This window comes from Amblyomma americanum, chromosome 11 (genome assembly GCF_052857255.1).
Source record: "Amblyomma americanum isolate KBUSLIRL-KWMA chromosome 11, ASM5285725v1, whole genome shotgun sequence".
NCBI classification, from domain to species: domain Eukaryota; kingdom Metazoa; phylum Arthropoda; class Arachnida; order Ixodida; family Ixodidae; genus Amblyomma; species Amblyomma americanum.
This window is the reverse complement of record NC_135507.1, coordinates 84,461,928-84,476,509: the sequence shown is the minus strand read 5'-3', so window position 1 is coordinate 84,476,509 and position 14,582 is coordinate 84,461,928. Positions and strand designations below refer to the sequence as shown.

The 14,582-nt window shown below is 46.2% G+C and overlaps 1 protein-coding gene and 1 long non-coding RNA gene across 2 annotated transcripts in view; both read right to left on the bottom strand.

Moving 5' to 3' along the window:
* LOC144109765 (acidic mammalian chitinase-like) overlaps positions 1-6,847 on the bottom strand; it is a 13,868-nt gene extending 7,021 nt beyond the window's left edge. The window contains exons 1-4 of the mRNA XM_077642562.1: positions 6,655-6,847; positions 4,996-5,213; positions 3,157-3,251; positions 877-988 (exon numbers count right to left, since the gene is read on the bottom strand). Of these exons, the coding sequence (XP_077498688.1) occupies positions 877-988; positions 3,157-3,251; positions 4,996-5,213; positions 6,655-6,847 (618 nt within the window). The remainder of the gene's footprint in view (positions 1-876; positions 989-3,156; positions 3,252-4,995; positions 5,214-6,654) is intronic.
* Positions 6,848-9,809: 2,962 nt separating this feature from the next.
* LOC144111375 (uncharacterized) lies at positions 9,810-12,363 on the bottom strand. Its single transcript, XR_013310036.1, has 3 exons — positions 12,277-12,363; positions 11,369-11,431; positions 9,810-9,833 (listed from the first exon to the last, which is right to left on the bottom strand). It is a non-coding gene; the product is annotated as an uncharacterized LOC144111375 (long non-coding RNA).
* Between the last annotated feature and the right edge of the window lie 2,219 nt (positions 12,364-14,582).

The following is a 14,582-nucleotide window of genomic DNA, read 5'->3' as shown; positions in this document are numbered from 1 at the left end:
CAATCACTAACCTCTGACGTTTTTCTTACGCACGTGCCCTTCCTTGACTCATGTAACAGCGGTTCACACTGGAAAACGCATTCCAGCCCACAAGCAGAGTCGACACGTCGTAGCACGTCGACGTGTTGACTCTGCTTTTGCTATGACGTTAAGACGCGTTCTGTACTTATGCACTTCGGTCCTGCCTTCCGCGTTTGGTGGCACGCCCTTGAGATGGTTGGCAGTATCTGACCTCCAGTGATGACGTTGAGTGTTGCGTCGGCACTGCGTGCACATTCATGGTTGCTCATGTCATTGGGCACGTGATGTATTGGAATGTATATAATGTGGCCTGTTTTCAGTATAAATTCAGTTGGTAGTACAGCGCTTGTCCTGTGTTCTCGTGTCTCTCTTTCGTCCTTGTTCCTTCGCGCTGCCGCTTCCCACTAGTAGATGTCGCGGCAGAACCTGCTTTCTTTTTTTTTTGCTGTGTTTCACAACACAGTTGAACAAAAATTAAAAAAGCCAAGCATGGTGGCAAGGTGCCACCACCCCGTTTGAAAGGGGACGATCCGTCCGTCCAGTAAACAAAACAGAAGAAGTGCAATAATTTATCCGAAGTGTTGTTGAGTCAAAATACTCATAACTGCTCACAAATTAAGAGAAAGGTTGCCTAAAACCTAAAACGAGAGTTGTTTCACGTCATCGTTGTCTTGGCATCCCTGGTTCCAGTCCATATGCTGCAGACAGTGACGGCATCGGCGCTTCCGCCTGGCAGATTAGTTGACTTCAAGTACCGAGCACGACGTAACGGCAGGAATGGATTAAGCGCGCTGGGCAGCCGCGGTACTCTTCCGGCCGTTTATGTACGCGATCAGGCGCTGAAGCAGAACTCACCAGGAACCGCGCGGAGGTGCTGTTGTCGTACTTGTCGTAAGGGTTGGTCAGCGCGGTGCGTTCGTCCGAGTGGCGCACGGGGCTCGTTCTGAAGGCCGCGAAGTCCACCAACCTGGATGTATACGTTGCTCGTTCGGTCCCTGCTTTACAGGCAAGCGTGAACTGCTTCGCCCCTATAGCTCCTGCCTCAGGCGCCAGTGTTTTAATTCTAAATGTGCTCTGATCATCGCTTGTATATAATCAGTGCTCTTTCACAACTGGGCTGTGAAAATACGGTTGCACTTTATTTCTGCTTCCTTTCGACTGCCTCCTGTTTAGTGCTGTGCAGGAACGGGAAACGAAAAACCGCAGGCGTGTGCGAATAGCACTTTTTCCAACTCGAATCGAATAGTAATCATGCAGCTTCGCTTCCGAATCGAACACACGACACGAACGTACTCTATTCGATCTCTTCAATTCCCCTTCCCCACCCCCGTGCAGTGCAGCGAAGGTGTTCTGCGAAAGAGACAGTTGCACGCCCTGCACACAAATTTTCCCCACCAAATAGAACCACCACTTGTCGAACACAAATAGCTCGGCTAAAAACGAAATCAAATACGAATCGAATATCAATATGATTATTGGATACTTTTGCGCATATTCGTACAAAAAGAGCAATAGTACGAAACACTCAAGTGCCAGTGGTGGCACTGCCCTATACGGTGCTACAAGTTTAGAAATTATGAAGGGAAAGCTGGTGAAAGACGCAACACATATAATCCACTAACTGGTCGCAACACGAAGCCACTACAGTAATTCCAAGACCGTCAAGTTGTAACCATAAAAAATAACTATTTGCTTGCTTTGGTCAAATACTCTTCTTTCCCAAGCATTTTACCCCAGAAAAGCCGAGCTCTAGGCCTGAGGAAACCTTGTGACCATCAGAAAACCGGTGGGCACCCGGCGGCACTGGAACCACACTGCAGGAAATGAGACTGGTGGTCCCTACGCGTGAGCGTACCGCAGCGATGGCCTAGTGGTTTGGGGTTCGATCCCCAGTGCCGCCGGGTGCCCACCGCTGCGGTACAATGAGTACAAGCTTTCCCCTGCCTGGTGCTCGGCTAATTTAGGGTGAAATGCTTGGGAAATCGGTCTTTGACCCCACCTTGAGCAAACGAAAAATACCTTGTGTCATGGCGCTCTTTGGCCAAAGCGGCCATTGCGCCATAAAAATTCATCATCATTAATTCATTCCCTACATGTGAATTATAACCACTGAGATCGAGCAAAAAGGCAGGGTTTTCCTGAAGTCGCCTGAGTCCTGCCGCGCCGTCCAGTATTAGAGGCCACGCACAAGCATTATGAACGCCAGCGCACAAATGGACCGCGCCGTGGCGCTGAAGTCTTAATCCAGTTCATACTTTTATCGTGGAAGGATTGTTCGCGGCGTCGGTGTGGTCCGTTTTTGGAACAGTCGTCGAATAAAAATACGGCGGGAATTACTTGAACCTCCTGCCGATAATTCGAAAACTATGCTAGAAGCTCAGAGCATGTTCCATTCGTTTCGAGTAATTTTGAATGTGCACTATCTGACGCGTTCGAATAATCAAATAGAAGTATACTCGATTCGCTATTCGAAATTTTCGAAAATTCGCCCACCCCTAAAAAAGTGACAGAACTAGACTACTGCTAAGTCAAAACATTCATTGAGAACAGTCACTGGTCAAAATTTACAACTTGCAAAATTCTGTGCGTCAGCTGAACCGTGAATATTTTTTTGCACACAAAAAGGCGTTAGGGCGAAGAGAGATGCGCTAGCCTCTTCAATATTAATCTTGTTATAAAGAGAAATCCTTTACAAACATTTGGAATTTTCAGTAGTTTTATCTAAGATTTTTAATGTATGCATTTTCATTTTAAATATAATTTTTAAAGCCTGTATTTACATTAAAAATTTGAAATGCGAAATTAACCTTTTAATTTATATTAAAATATAAATTCAAAACTTTAATCTAAATGCATATTTATAGCTTTACAGTTTCATCTGAAATGCAAATTTATATCGAAATCTCAATTTACATTTCTAATAAGTATGAAATCTCAATTTGAATGAAATATAAATTTGCCGGAGCTGACAGTAAAAGCGCCGCGCACTGTTTCGGACTCGGCTTCGGCGACGTTTCAGGAAGACTCCCAATAACAGCTCTCGCCGTACAAAAAAAAAAAAAACACCAGAAATCCGGGGTTCGAATCAGTTCGTGGTAATGGCAGTGGCATCTCGAGCGTGCATGGGAATCGTACTTAAGTATCTTGAGTAGCTCCTTCTCGACGATCTTCTGCGTGCGGTCGACGCCAATGGTGAGCAGGTACTGCCGCTTGAACGACCTGCGCAGAGCCTGCGCGAAAATAAAAAGTGGAGACGTGATGAGAGCGGGAGAAAAAAATGAGCGAACCCGCACCTGACAGTAGTGCTCGAGCAGTGGGCCGATGGTTGTCCTATGTCACGTCCAATCGAGCTTTGAATCAAATGTGGTATTTCGGATCGATAGTGTATGCGACCTTAACTCACAAGTGTCATCTCGCTGCTCTAGCGAATCACACGGAATTCAAAGGCTTGAGGTCGCATTCCAGCGGCGGAATGTGGTTGTTTTCTCGTCTACATTCTAGAAAATTAGTTTTGAGCCATAACATGACTACACTGTTAATTTCCCATTAATTAGCAACATAAATTTAAAAATCTGAAACATTTTCCTTTCTCTGCTTGGTTTCAGTGACTGTTGGCTTACGTCACATGCACGAACTCTGATAGTAGCAGTAATAGTTCGATAGAGGCGAAATTCTAGAGGCCCGTGTACTGTGCGATGTCAATACACGTTAAAGAACCCCGGGTAGCAGAAATTCCTGGAGCCCTTCTCTACGGGGTCCCTCATAGCCAGAGCCGCCTTGGGGCGTTAAACCCCCACAAACAAACAGGAACAATCCTAGAGTGAAAGCACGCGAGGACAGGTTAATTGACTGTTTGATGGATGACTCAAAATAAAAGGAACAAGAACAAGGATCGGGGGGGGGGGGGGTGTACCCCGGCTTAACTCGACAAAGTTCCAATCGCGCGTGGTTGGCAGAATGGGACGCGCACAAGATTACGGCCGTATGGTCAGCTGGAAGCGCTGGGGTTGCTTACTGCTGTCACTGACCCTCATGTTTTCGAACGGCTTTCAGTAATATCCCGCCAGAAGAGCGGTTGTCCATTTCGTTGAACAGATAGAACACCGCGGCGATGAAAGCACACACTTCACAGATACGTTCAGTGCACGGACATTACGTAGCCCTCTCGTTATGCGAGCAATCCTGGAGTTAAACTATAGGCATAGTTGTACTGAGTCTTGTGTGCGCTATTTGCACGGTCTTGAACAGTCGAGCAGAAATGCGCAGTAATGGAAACCCAGTTCTTCCAGGCGACGCTCACGTGTCACAAATGAATGACTCATTTGCACACTGGCGGCACCTCGAGGGAGCAAACAAAAGCGGCCCACACACTTGGCAGTGACGAGTGATGAAACTTCTGTGGCGCGCCGCCACTGAATGCCACCCGTTTGTCGCTTCCCTTTCAATCTGTGAGGTCATGTGGCCGATAGTAGAGAAGCTTGGGAGACCCTTCTGCGGAGCACGGACCCCGTCAAGCAGAAGCAAGCCATTCATCTGGCGGTGGAGGCCACGAAGAGCCAGCAACTCTTTGCCTGCCTTTAATCGCGGGGGTCCCGGCCCCTACCCCTAGGCCTGCGTGCCGGGGGTAGGGAGTAGGGGGCCTCCCTTCTGATCGAAATAAAGGTTTTTGGATTGGATGCTCCCACCAATGAGTTTAACCTGATGTGTGCCGTCGCTCTCTGGACTCGGTAAAAGATGCGTCCTCCACAGAGAGCAAATTTGGAGATCGGCTTAAATATCGCGAAATGAAATGAATAATGAACGAGAGATACATTGGTGCGAGCCTATCTGCACCCTGGGCACTGAAATAGCGCGTAAGGTGAGAAAGATAGCGGGCGCGAAAAAGTCACAAGCACGTAGAATTCTGCCACCATTGTCCTTTCACGTTAGTTCTCTATCCGCGTTTCTCGGCACAAAAAACCCACAGCTGCGAACCGTGACGACGTCGCTGACGTTCTGCACGGTCCTGGGCAAGAGGTCGAGCCCCGTGACGTGCAGTCCGTCGACGCCGCTGCGGTCGAGCCAGATGCGGGCGTCGGAGGCCAGCCGCTTCGGCGACCAGCCGGTCTGCAGCATCGCCTGCAGGTCCACCGAGAGCAGCAGCCGCGCGTCGGCCGCAGTGTCGCGCACGTGGAGGAACTTCCTGAAGGCCCCTGCGTCGACACATTGCGCAGGTGGACGAATGTTATCTTACCCGCCACGGTGGGCTCAGTGGTTAGGGCGCTCGTCTACTGAGCCGGTGTACCCGGGTTCGAACCCGACCGCGGCGGCCGCGTTTCGATGGAGGAGAAACGCAAAAGGCGCCCGCGTGCTGTGCGATGTGAGTGCGCGTTAAAGATCATCAGGTGGTCGAAATTATTCCGGAGCCCTCCACTATGGCACACCTTTCTTCCGTTCTTCTTTCACTCCCTCCTTTATCCGTTCCCTTACAGCGCGGTTCGGGTATCCGCCGAGATGTATGTGAGACGGTTACTGCGTCATTTTCTTTCCTAAAAACCAATTTTCAATTTGATGTGATCAAGTTAGCGGAGCGTGCGTATGGGTTCATACTGGAAATAAAAATCCTCACCCCGTAAAAATCAAGCCGGATACAACTCAAGAGTGAAGCGGCGGATGCCTCCCTAAGGAGGCGGTCCAACGAAAGTCGTCAACGTATTGTCATCACGTCGAGGTCAACCGCCTTGCACGTGCACGTGCCCTTGGCGCGATCCGGATCGGCCTTAGTACTCCCGGGCAGGATTCTTTTCTCGTGTCCTGCCTACGCCAAGGATGGTGGTAACTCTGTGCCGTGAGAAGAATCCTGTGCGCTAGCTATCTCTTTTCCTCGCGCCTAATAATGCGATTTACAGCAAAACGTGGTGTGCGTGAGGCAACTGTCTCTGAAAGCAAAGCTAAAATATGGGCCAATTGGTTCTGCATTCTGGTTTACTACGCGTTACTATACAACACTACAAACGATGAGACGAAGAAACAGACAGGTCCAGGGCTGTTCAAAAGTTTCCGGGCAACACGGTCTGTGTGTCGGCATTGTAGGTAGTGAGGCATTTATTATACCTCCGATATTCAAAATCTCTGGATGGTAGATGATGAGTTATTCTCCCTCCTGAGGGGACTGGCAATCTCATGAAAGCAGACCCTGTGACATAACTTTTGAATAACCCTGTACACATGAGGCGCGAACTCAAAACTGTTTATTATGCATGAGACAGTTGCTTGTTATACATTTTTAGCGCATGCTGTGTCCAATTATTTGGTCATGATGATGCACGTGTCGCTCCATTTCAATCCTTTCTTGATTACATCTCTGTTTCTGTTTAGACAACGGAAGGGTCACTAACCCACTTTTCACGATCTGCTTAAATCTCTCGTTCTATCCTGTCATTTCTTTGCTTTCATTTCTTTGAAACGATAAAGTTAAAGCAGCTTGAACAAGCTCTACAAAAACTATCACAGAAATCATAAATTAACCCCACATACGAAAATGCATATGTGCAATTAGATATTTCACTGCAGTTCTGTTAAAATAAATGCCAGCAGGGGGGGGGGGGGGGCATACTAAGAAAAAGCAGTGTGGCTGGCCGCAGCGCCACGGACCTTGGTCGTAGCTGTAGAGGACATCCGGCGAGTCGGTTCTCGCCCGATTGGGCACGCTGGCGTAGATGAAATGCGTGCAGACGCCGTAAGGGTAGATGCCCGCCCGGTAGCGGGGCGAGAAACGGCACAACAGGTTCACGCTGCTGGACGATGCTGCTGCAGGCGCGACCGGGGAGTCACCGTGAACAACCATTGTAGGGAGTATAGGCAGAAACTGGAACCTTTCTCGCAAGCGCAACCACCGTTGATATAGCAAGGGGGACGCAAGGAAGTTTTCGAATGCGGATTCGAGTAAGAAACGAGCTTTCAGTTTTGCAGTGAGTCATTAAGTTTAGTATAGACAGCGCAGTGAATTGCTTCAGGTCTCGTCCACAGTGTCACGTGCACGCTTGCTTAAACACAATTTTTCGGCACAAAACGTGCTTAGGCGAGGCCACTGGAGTTCTACCAACGATGTACACAGTCGATAACGCATAACTGGAACACCTGAGAGCGCGGTTCTGCGGCTACCACACGGTAGCATTATAAAGACTCTCACATTGCAGTCAAGCTGTCCATGTGCTTGCGGCTGCCACTGCGCGAGCTGCAAAATCATGACCTGAAGCACTCCCGCTAAGCGTGAGATCCTATAAGTGGCGTCTGAAAACTAAACATTTTGACAGACTTGCCTGTCTGGCTGGTGTGATAACGTATACTAAACTCTGACCCATCTCCAACCAAAAAATTTAATCGAAAAACCAACGTGTCGGAGCCGGCTCGGCTCCTTAATCAAAGGTTAACGGGGGCTGTAGCTAGCGCCTTTAAGTATGCATGGAGGGGAGCAGGAGGTCGAAAGAAGGCAAACGGTGATGCGAGAGGCGTGGGGGAGGGGAGGTTAAGGCTGTGAGTCACGCTGTCGGACTGTGGGGAGGCGGTCAATGGCGACTCGTCTTCTTGGAGCTGCACAGCGAAGTATATGCACTGGGACTTCACTGTGCAGCTCCAAGAAGACGAGTCGCCATTGACCGCCTCCCCACAGTCCGACAGCGTGACTCACAGCCTTAACCTCCCCTCCCCCATTCTTTCGACCTCCTGCTGCCCATATAGCCTACCCTGAAGAAGGAGCCGAGTCGGCTCCCAAACGTTGGGTTTTAAAATTAGTTTCTTCTTGGAGATGCACACAGTTTATTAAATAAGGGGCGTCGTTACGACAGTTTGGGGACCCTTATTGCGACAAATGTTCTGTAAACAAACTGTCTGAAGTTTTAAAAGCCCCCATCACTCAAACCAGCGCCACTAAAACCATGTTAGGTCCACTATGCCATGAGCATCGACCGAGTCACGGGAGATTTTCAGCAGTTGAATATTTTATCATCAAAGTCCCAGCAACCAACAAAAAGTACACTTGGGCCCATATTCTGCAAGGGTTCTTGACCGGCTCATTCTTTTCGGCCTTTATCATTGGTAGCTGGTGAATGCTGTCGCAAGGTTGACAGTAAGCAAGTAGTGAACTTCTGGCATCAAAGACGGGGCTCTCGGGTCAATGGTAAATAGGGAATATAATGAATCAGGAAGATAATTCTCGCCGAATAGAATATCAATGGATCGAAATGCTAGTAGAAAGGTTGCTGCGCGAAAGGTGATCGTATTTCAAGGACCTCATTTTACATCGTACAGCTACACTAAAAATCAATTTTTTTGTTTTTGTGAACTGGGAGCTCAATGCTGATGAATAAAATTTTATCACAAATTTTCAACCGACTTTAGAGCACTATATGGTGCACCCTTATAAGTACCTAGGTGTAACCCTCTCTCACGATCTGTCTTGGCGCGAACACGTTACCAATGTCATCTCGGCATCTAATAAAACCTTACTCTTTTTGAAACATCGTTTACGAAACGCCTCGCCACATGTTAAGCTACTCGCGTACAAGACACTCGTCAGCCCGAAACTCGAATACGCCTCGGCAATTTTGAACCCGAATTAATGATATCTCATTGACTCATTAGTATCTTTCCAAAATCACGCTACTAGGTTCATTCACTCCCTATACTCGTACGCCGTCAGCGTTACATCTTTAACATCAGAATCCGGCTTGTTAACGCTCTATAGTCGACGCCGCATTGCAGCCTGTCTTTGTGTCACAACTTCTCCTTTTCTTCCCTTAATCAAGCACCATACACCACAGCAGCGTCCCGCATATCCCACCGCACCAGCCATCAGTTTCAAGTTGCCCGCCCACGAGCTAGAACCGCTACATTCACTGCTTCCTTTTTCTACCGAACCGCGACAGACTGCAACGTCCTTCCACCAGACATCGCTGCTACCACGTGCCCATCTTCATTTTTACACGTTTTAAATGACGATTTTGTTAGATAATTACTTGTCTCGAGATGTTTTTCTCTGCATAAAAACCCATACCTTATGTAATTCCTCCCCCCCCCCCCTACATGGAACTTTAAGCCAATAAACTGAACTGAACCCTACTTAAAGAATTCTATGGATGCTTTCAGAAACGGCGATATTTCGCCTGATACGTTCTACTAAAGGCATATTTAGCGCCCCGTGAGGTCAATCTTCACTGGTTTAGAAAACAGCAAATAGTTACTACTGTAGTTGGAAAAAAAATCTGTTGCCTTTGCTGTGATTGTCTCTGACAGACATAAGTGTAGCAGCAGACATCCACATTGACTATATAAAAAGTGGGTAACCTTTGGTAACCTCAGAGTATAAAACACCCTTCTACTGAAAGTGTTTCACTCTGGTTTGAAGGATGCGGTGCAAAAGCGCTCTGAGTACGCATGAAACAATTCTATAAGTTAATTTAACTGCCCTGGCTATTCGCCCAAATTTTTAATTGCAACCATTCCTTTCCTCTTCGTTTATTGGTGAAGAGGTCGAGGCGTACACAACTTATTACTGTACATTGCTCACACATGCCAAGCACATGCAGTCTGGCAGGCAACGGATGAACTTGAACAGAACATTCTGAGGAAATGTGTGGTTCACTTGCCTCATATTCAAGAACACGAATTAAAAAAAAGAAACAGCCAAAAACTATGCATCGCGAGAACGTTCCTAGATAAGCTAGTGCTACAACAACATAATGGTCCCATTAAAATCTGCACGACTGGGGCGCCAAATTTATGTTAGTTGTATCGATATGTATACTTGCCCGAGTACTTTATCGGTGCGTTTTCTGAAAGGACATATATAACGTTGATATTGATTCATTCATACATTATAAATATATACTTACATACTGTAAAGCGCTTGCACATGTTTGTAATAAAGGACACCCTATTTACGTTCCCGAATCACTACAGCATTATAAACTTGAGGGCGCTTAACTACAAAGAAATCCCAAATGGTCAACTTGGCGTAGAAGGCCGGTGGGTGCCAAGTATTACTTCCAGTGCTGAAATTTAACCTCACTGAACATGTACAGGGTGTTTCATCTAAGACATTGCACAATTTAAAAAAACATAGGCTTAAAAATAGGGCGAATTAAGGACACAGAGCAAAAATTTTAACGATTCGAGTTGCCGGCGATTGGCAAGGGTAGTTATTTGTAATGATTCGAGAGAAGAGGAGGATGAAAAATCACGGCGATAATTATTACATATGAAGTGAACTATCTACCTTTGGATGGCCTGAATTTAATGTCTGTTACTTGTAAGCGTTCCACATAAAACAACCATAGTTAGGTATTCGAAGGATTAGGGATTAATTTATAGTGCTAGATCAACCGCAGGACACTGAGAGTGACCCTCTCACCAATTCAGGATTTATCTTGACCTAGGAATCGGTAAAAGGGTCGCTCTCCACCTACAATACTCGCCGCGGTGGCTCAATGGTTAAGGCGCTTGGCTACTGAGCCGTAGCTCCCGGGTTCGAACCCGACCGAGGCAGCTGCGGTTTGATGGAGGCGAAACGCAAAAGGCACCCGTGTGCTGGGTGATGTCAGTGCACGCTGAAAATCCCCACTTGGTAGAAGTTATTCCAGAGCCCTCCACTACGGCAGCTCCTTTTTTTTCTTCTTCCACTCCCACCTTCCTCCTTTTCCTTACGGCGCGGTTCGGGTGTCCACCGAGATACGTGAGACAATTACTGCGCCATTTCCTTTCCACAAAAACCAATATTCAATTTTTTTTCGCCTACAAAGGCTTACGATACTATTCAGAGCAGCAAAATTGGCTACTGTGAATTATGTTGAATGTAACAGCACCCTCACTAGGAACCTGCTTCCTTGTGGGTACGTGGCCGAAACGCATTAGACATGTCATACATATCAGCCGCCACTGCGCCTGGAATTGATGCGGCCACTAGGTTTCGAACTTTGCGACCAAAAGTGACTATCCCTCCGGAGCGCCTGATACACAGAACGCATTCAGCACCAAAAACCAATTATTATTTATTATTATTAAGTCCTGCTTGAGTATTCCGAGGTGGGATCCGGCGTTGTGCATCATCGTTCTCGTTGTGTTCTCTCGCATCTCATAAATGGAGACAACAATAGTTCCGCAATTTTCGATGCGCTTTAAGGACACTTGTCCTGCGAGGAAGCGATAGGAGCGCCAGCTTTATTTTTTCACCGCTATGTTTAAAACGCAGGTCGAACGACTGCCTGCTACACTCTTGTCAGGCTAACACTGCCCGCATCACAGCTATGCCCCGCCATCACCTCACAGAGCACGAGTCCCGACGTGTGAGCCAGCGCTGCGGATCGCTTACGTTCCAGGTTGGAATTTTCTTCGAAGGCCTTTCTAATGACGTCCATGGCCTCCTCTGGTGCGTCTGCGTAGATAGGAACGAATGTATAAATGGTTCATTGGTTATTACACGTCAAAGAAACACTAAGGGCCATGAGGCAAACTCCTGACGCTTTAGCGCCCAGTGTCGCTAATTCGTGATGTCAATCAATCAACCAATCAGTTTATCAATCCTGCGTTTTAGGCGACAAAATGTAATTGTGCGCTTATGTATACTGTAACGAAGCCTCGACTATATGTCATCGCAGTTTCCCATAGTTTTAACAATGGGAGTTTCACATACAAATTCGTTACTTTATTTGCTTTTTCAATGCTATTCTCAAAGAAATCGGCCAGCGTTTCAAACGCGCTGCAGACAACAGATTTCTTTAAAGCTTCAACGTGTGTCCAGCTTCTCAGAAAGATCTCGTTGTATCTGCCAGCAATATGATAAAACGTGCTTTTAATCCTTATAAATATCCATGTGATGAAGAATACTTGGACAGAATAAGAAATAAGTATTTTTAATGCCATCCATTCAACAAATATAAAAGATATAATCTGTTTTTTTTTGTCTTGGTTGCCCGCGCTGTTACGCATCACACGCACAACGATGTCAGTGCACGTTAAAAAACGTCAGGTGGCCGAAATTTCCGGAGCCCTTCACTACGGCGTCCTTCGTACTCTGAGCCACTTTGGGACGTTAAACCCTACAAACCATAAACTATAGATGAATGTTTCTTAGTGCGAAGAGACGTAAATATTAACGCTAATAAGTGTTTTCACCAATTTGATAGGACTACGTTCGAACGGCCCCACTGCGAGGAGGCCATTGAAAGCACTGGATCTTTGCAAAAGACCGGTGCTCCCCAGGTGATGCCGTTTACTTGCCTTCGACGCGCATGCCTTCATCGCTGTCAACGTTTCCGTCTTGCGCTGCGAAAGAGAAGAGCCATCAAACTCACTCGACGATTGCTGGTTCTCAAAGCGACTGTCCTGCGGAGCCTCTGGAACTCAGCTCTGTGTGCCGTCACTGAAGAAGAATACCTGACCGCACAGAGTAACGGAAAGTATTCGGCAAAGACCCGTGGAATGAGTTTTTAGTGGGCCCTGATTTCGACTCAGGACACTAGAAACCAAAGGGCCCAGAAAGATGTGTAGAATAACAGCGTGCTCACACATTAATTGTGCAGTTTATATCTGGATGAACTTGCTTGTTGTTGTATGGGGTTTTATGGCGCATAAGCAACTATGGCTATGATGCGCCAAACACAAGGTTAGATGATGCTATGTCAAGTGTACAGAGGTTACATTATAATAGATTTAAAACACTGGCTTTCTTTAGAAACTTACAAACAAGTGAAAATTCGACGAGTGTTTGCTCGCCTAAAAGCAATGCGGGATGAAATGGAATGTGTTCATTGTAAAATACCGTAAAAACTTTTTGTCTAAGTTCTTCGAGATGCGAACAAGAAATTAAAATGTGATTTACTGTGAGCTCTTCACCACACATTTCACACACAGGTTTGTCTTTTTTTGTTAATAAGAAGTTATGGGTGATGTGTGTGTGACCTATGCGTAAACGACATAAAATTACTTCGATAAAACGCTCTTTATGGTGGCATGATTTCCATTCTTTTATAATGGGCTTTATGGTATGCAGCTTGTTGTGTCCTTCATTTTCCCAAGAAGCTTGCCACTTGTCTCTTAGTCTGCTATGCACTAACTTCATGTAATCTCTAGGAGGCAAATTCACATGTTTTATTTCCATGGTTCTGGTTTGTGCAGCACACATGTCGGCTCTCTCATTGTCCTGAATGCCAACGTGACTGGGAATCCAGCACAATTTTATAACATGTTTTTGTGTTGTGACCTTTACTATATTTTGTATGATGCTTCCAATCAGTGGCTCCGTGGCATTTTTAGAGTTTAATGCTGTAAGGACGCTCAGTGAATCTGTATAGATGATGCTGTTTTTGATGTTTTCATTTGTTATTTTCTGCACCGCAACACTAATAGCATAACACTCCGCGGTGAAAACTGTAGCACATGAGGGAAGTCGTACTGCATTTTCATTTTTTCCTTGTATTACTGCGCTTCCTACATGAGCATGAGTTTTTGACCCGTCAGTATAAAATGGAGTGTAATTTCTGTATTTTTCTTGTAGTGCTAGATATTCTTGTATTATCTGGTCGTGTGGTGTACAAGTTTTCCTGAGGCGTGTTAGTGTGACGTCACACACTGTGGGAAGAGTGTACCACGGTGGTAGCGCTTCGCATCTTGGGGCAATATTTTTAATTTCATTTAGTATGTTTAGTGCTTGGCATTTTTCTTCGAAGCGCAAGAGCAACGGTTTAATTGCGTGAGGCTTGTTGTTGAAGAGTATTCTGGATGGGCATTTCGTGACGATTGAGTAACAGAGATGTTTGGGGTGAGAAAGGATTTTGAGGATGTATGTACAAGTTAGTGCAGTTCTTCGTTCTTCTAAGGAAGGTTCATTCGTTTCCACATACAGACTTGCTATTGGTGAAGTTCTGTAAGCACCAGAAGACAACCTTAAACCAAGATTGTGGATAGGATCTAGTCGTTTTATGTAGGACGGTCTTGCTGAGCCATATACTATGCACCCATAGTCTAACTTAGAGCGAACCAGAGAACGATATATATGTAATAGGCATGCCCTATCAGATCCCCAGCGTTTTCTTGACAGTAGTTTTAGCACATTGAGGGCTTGGGAAGCTTTTTTCTTTAAGGTGTTTATATGTGGCAAGAAAGTGAGCTTTTTATCGAAAGTTATCCCTAGAAATTTATGCTCTTGTTTGACAGGTAATTGGGTTTGGTTTAGACATATTGTGGGGTTGGCCTGTAGGCCTCTTCTCAAAGAGAACAGAACCTACGTTTTTCTGAGGGGAAAATCTAAATCCGTTTCTATCTGCCCAGGTAGCCAGTTTATTTATTGTTATTTGTATCTGTCGCTCACAGGTGGGTATGCTGGATGACGTGCATGCTATTTGGAGGTCGTCTACGTAAACAGAGTACATTATGGATTTTGGGATTACTTTTTCTATTGAGTTCATTTTGATGATGAATAAGGTCGTGCTGAGGATGCACCCCTCGGGTACGCCAGTTTCTTGTGTAAAAGTGTTGGAGAAGGTTGCACCTAGGCGGACTCGGAACGTGCGGTTGGTTAGGAAGTC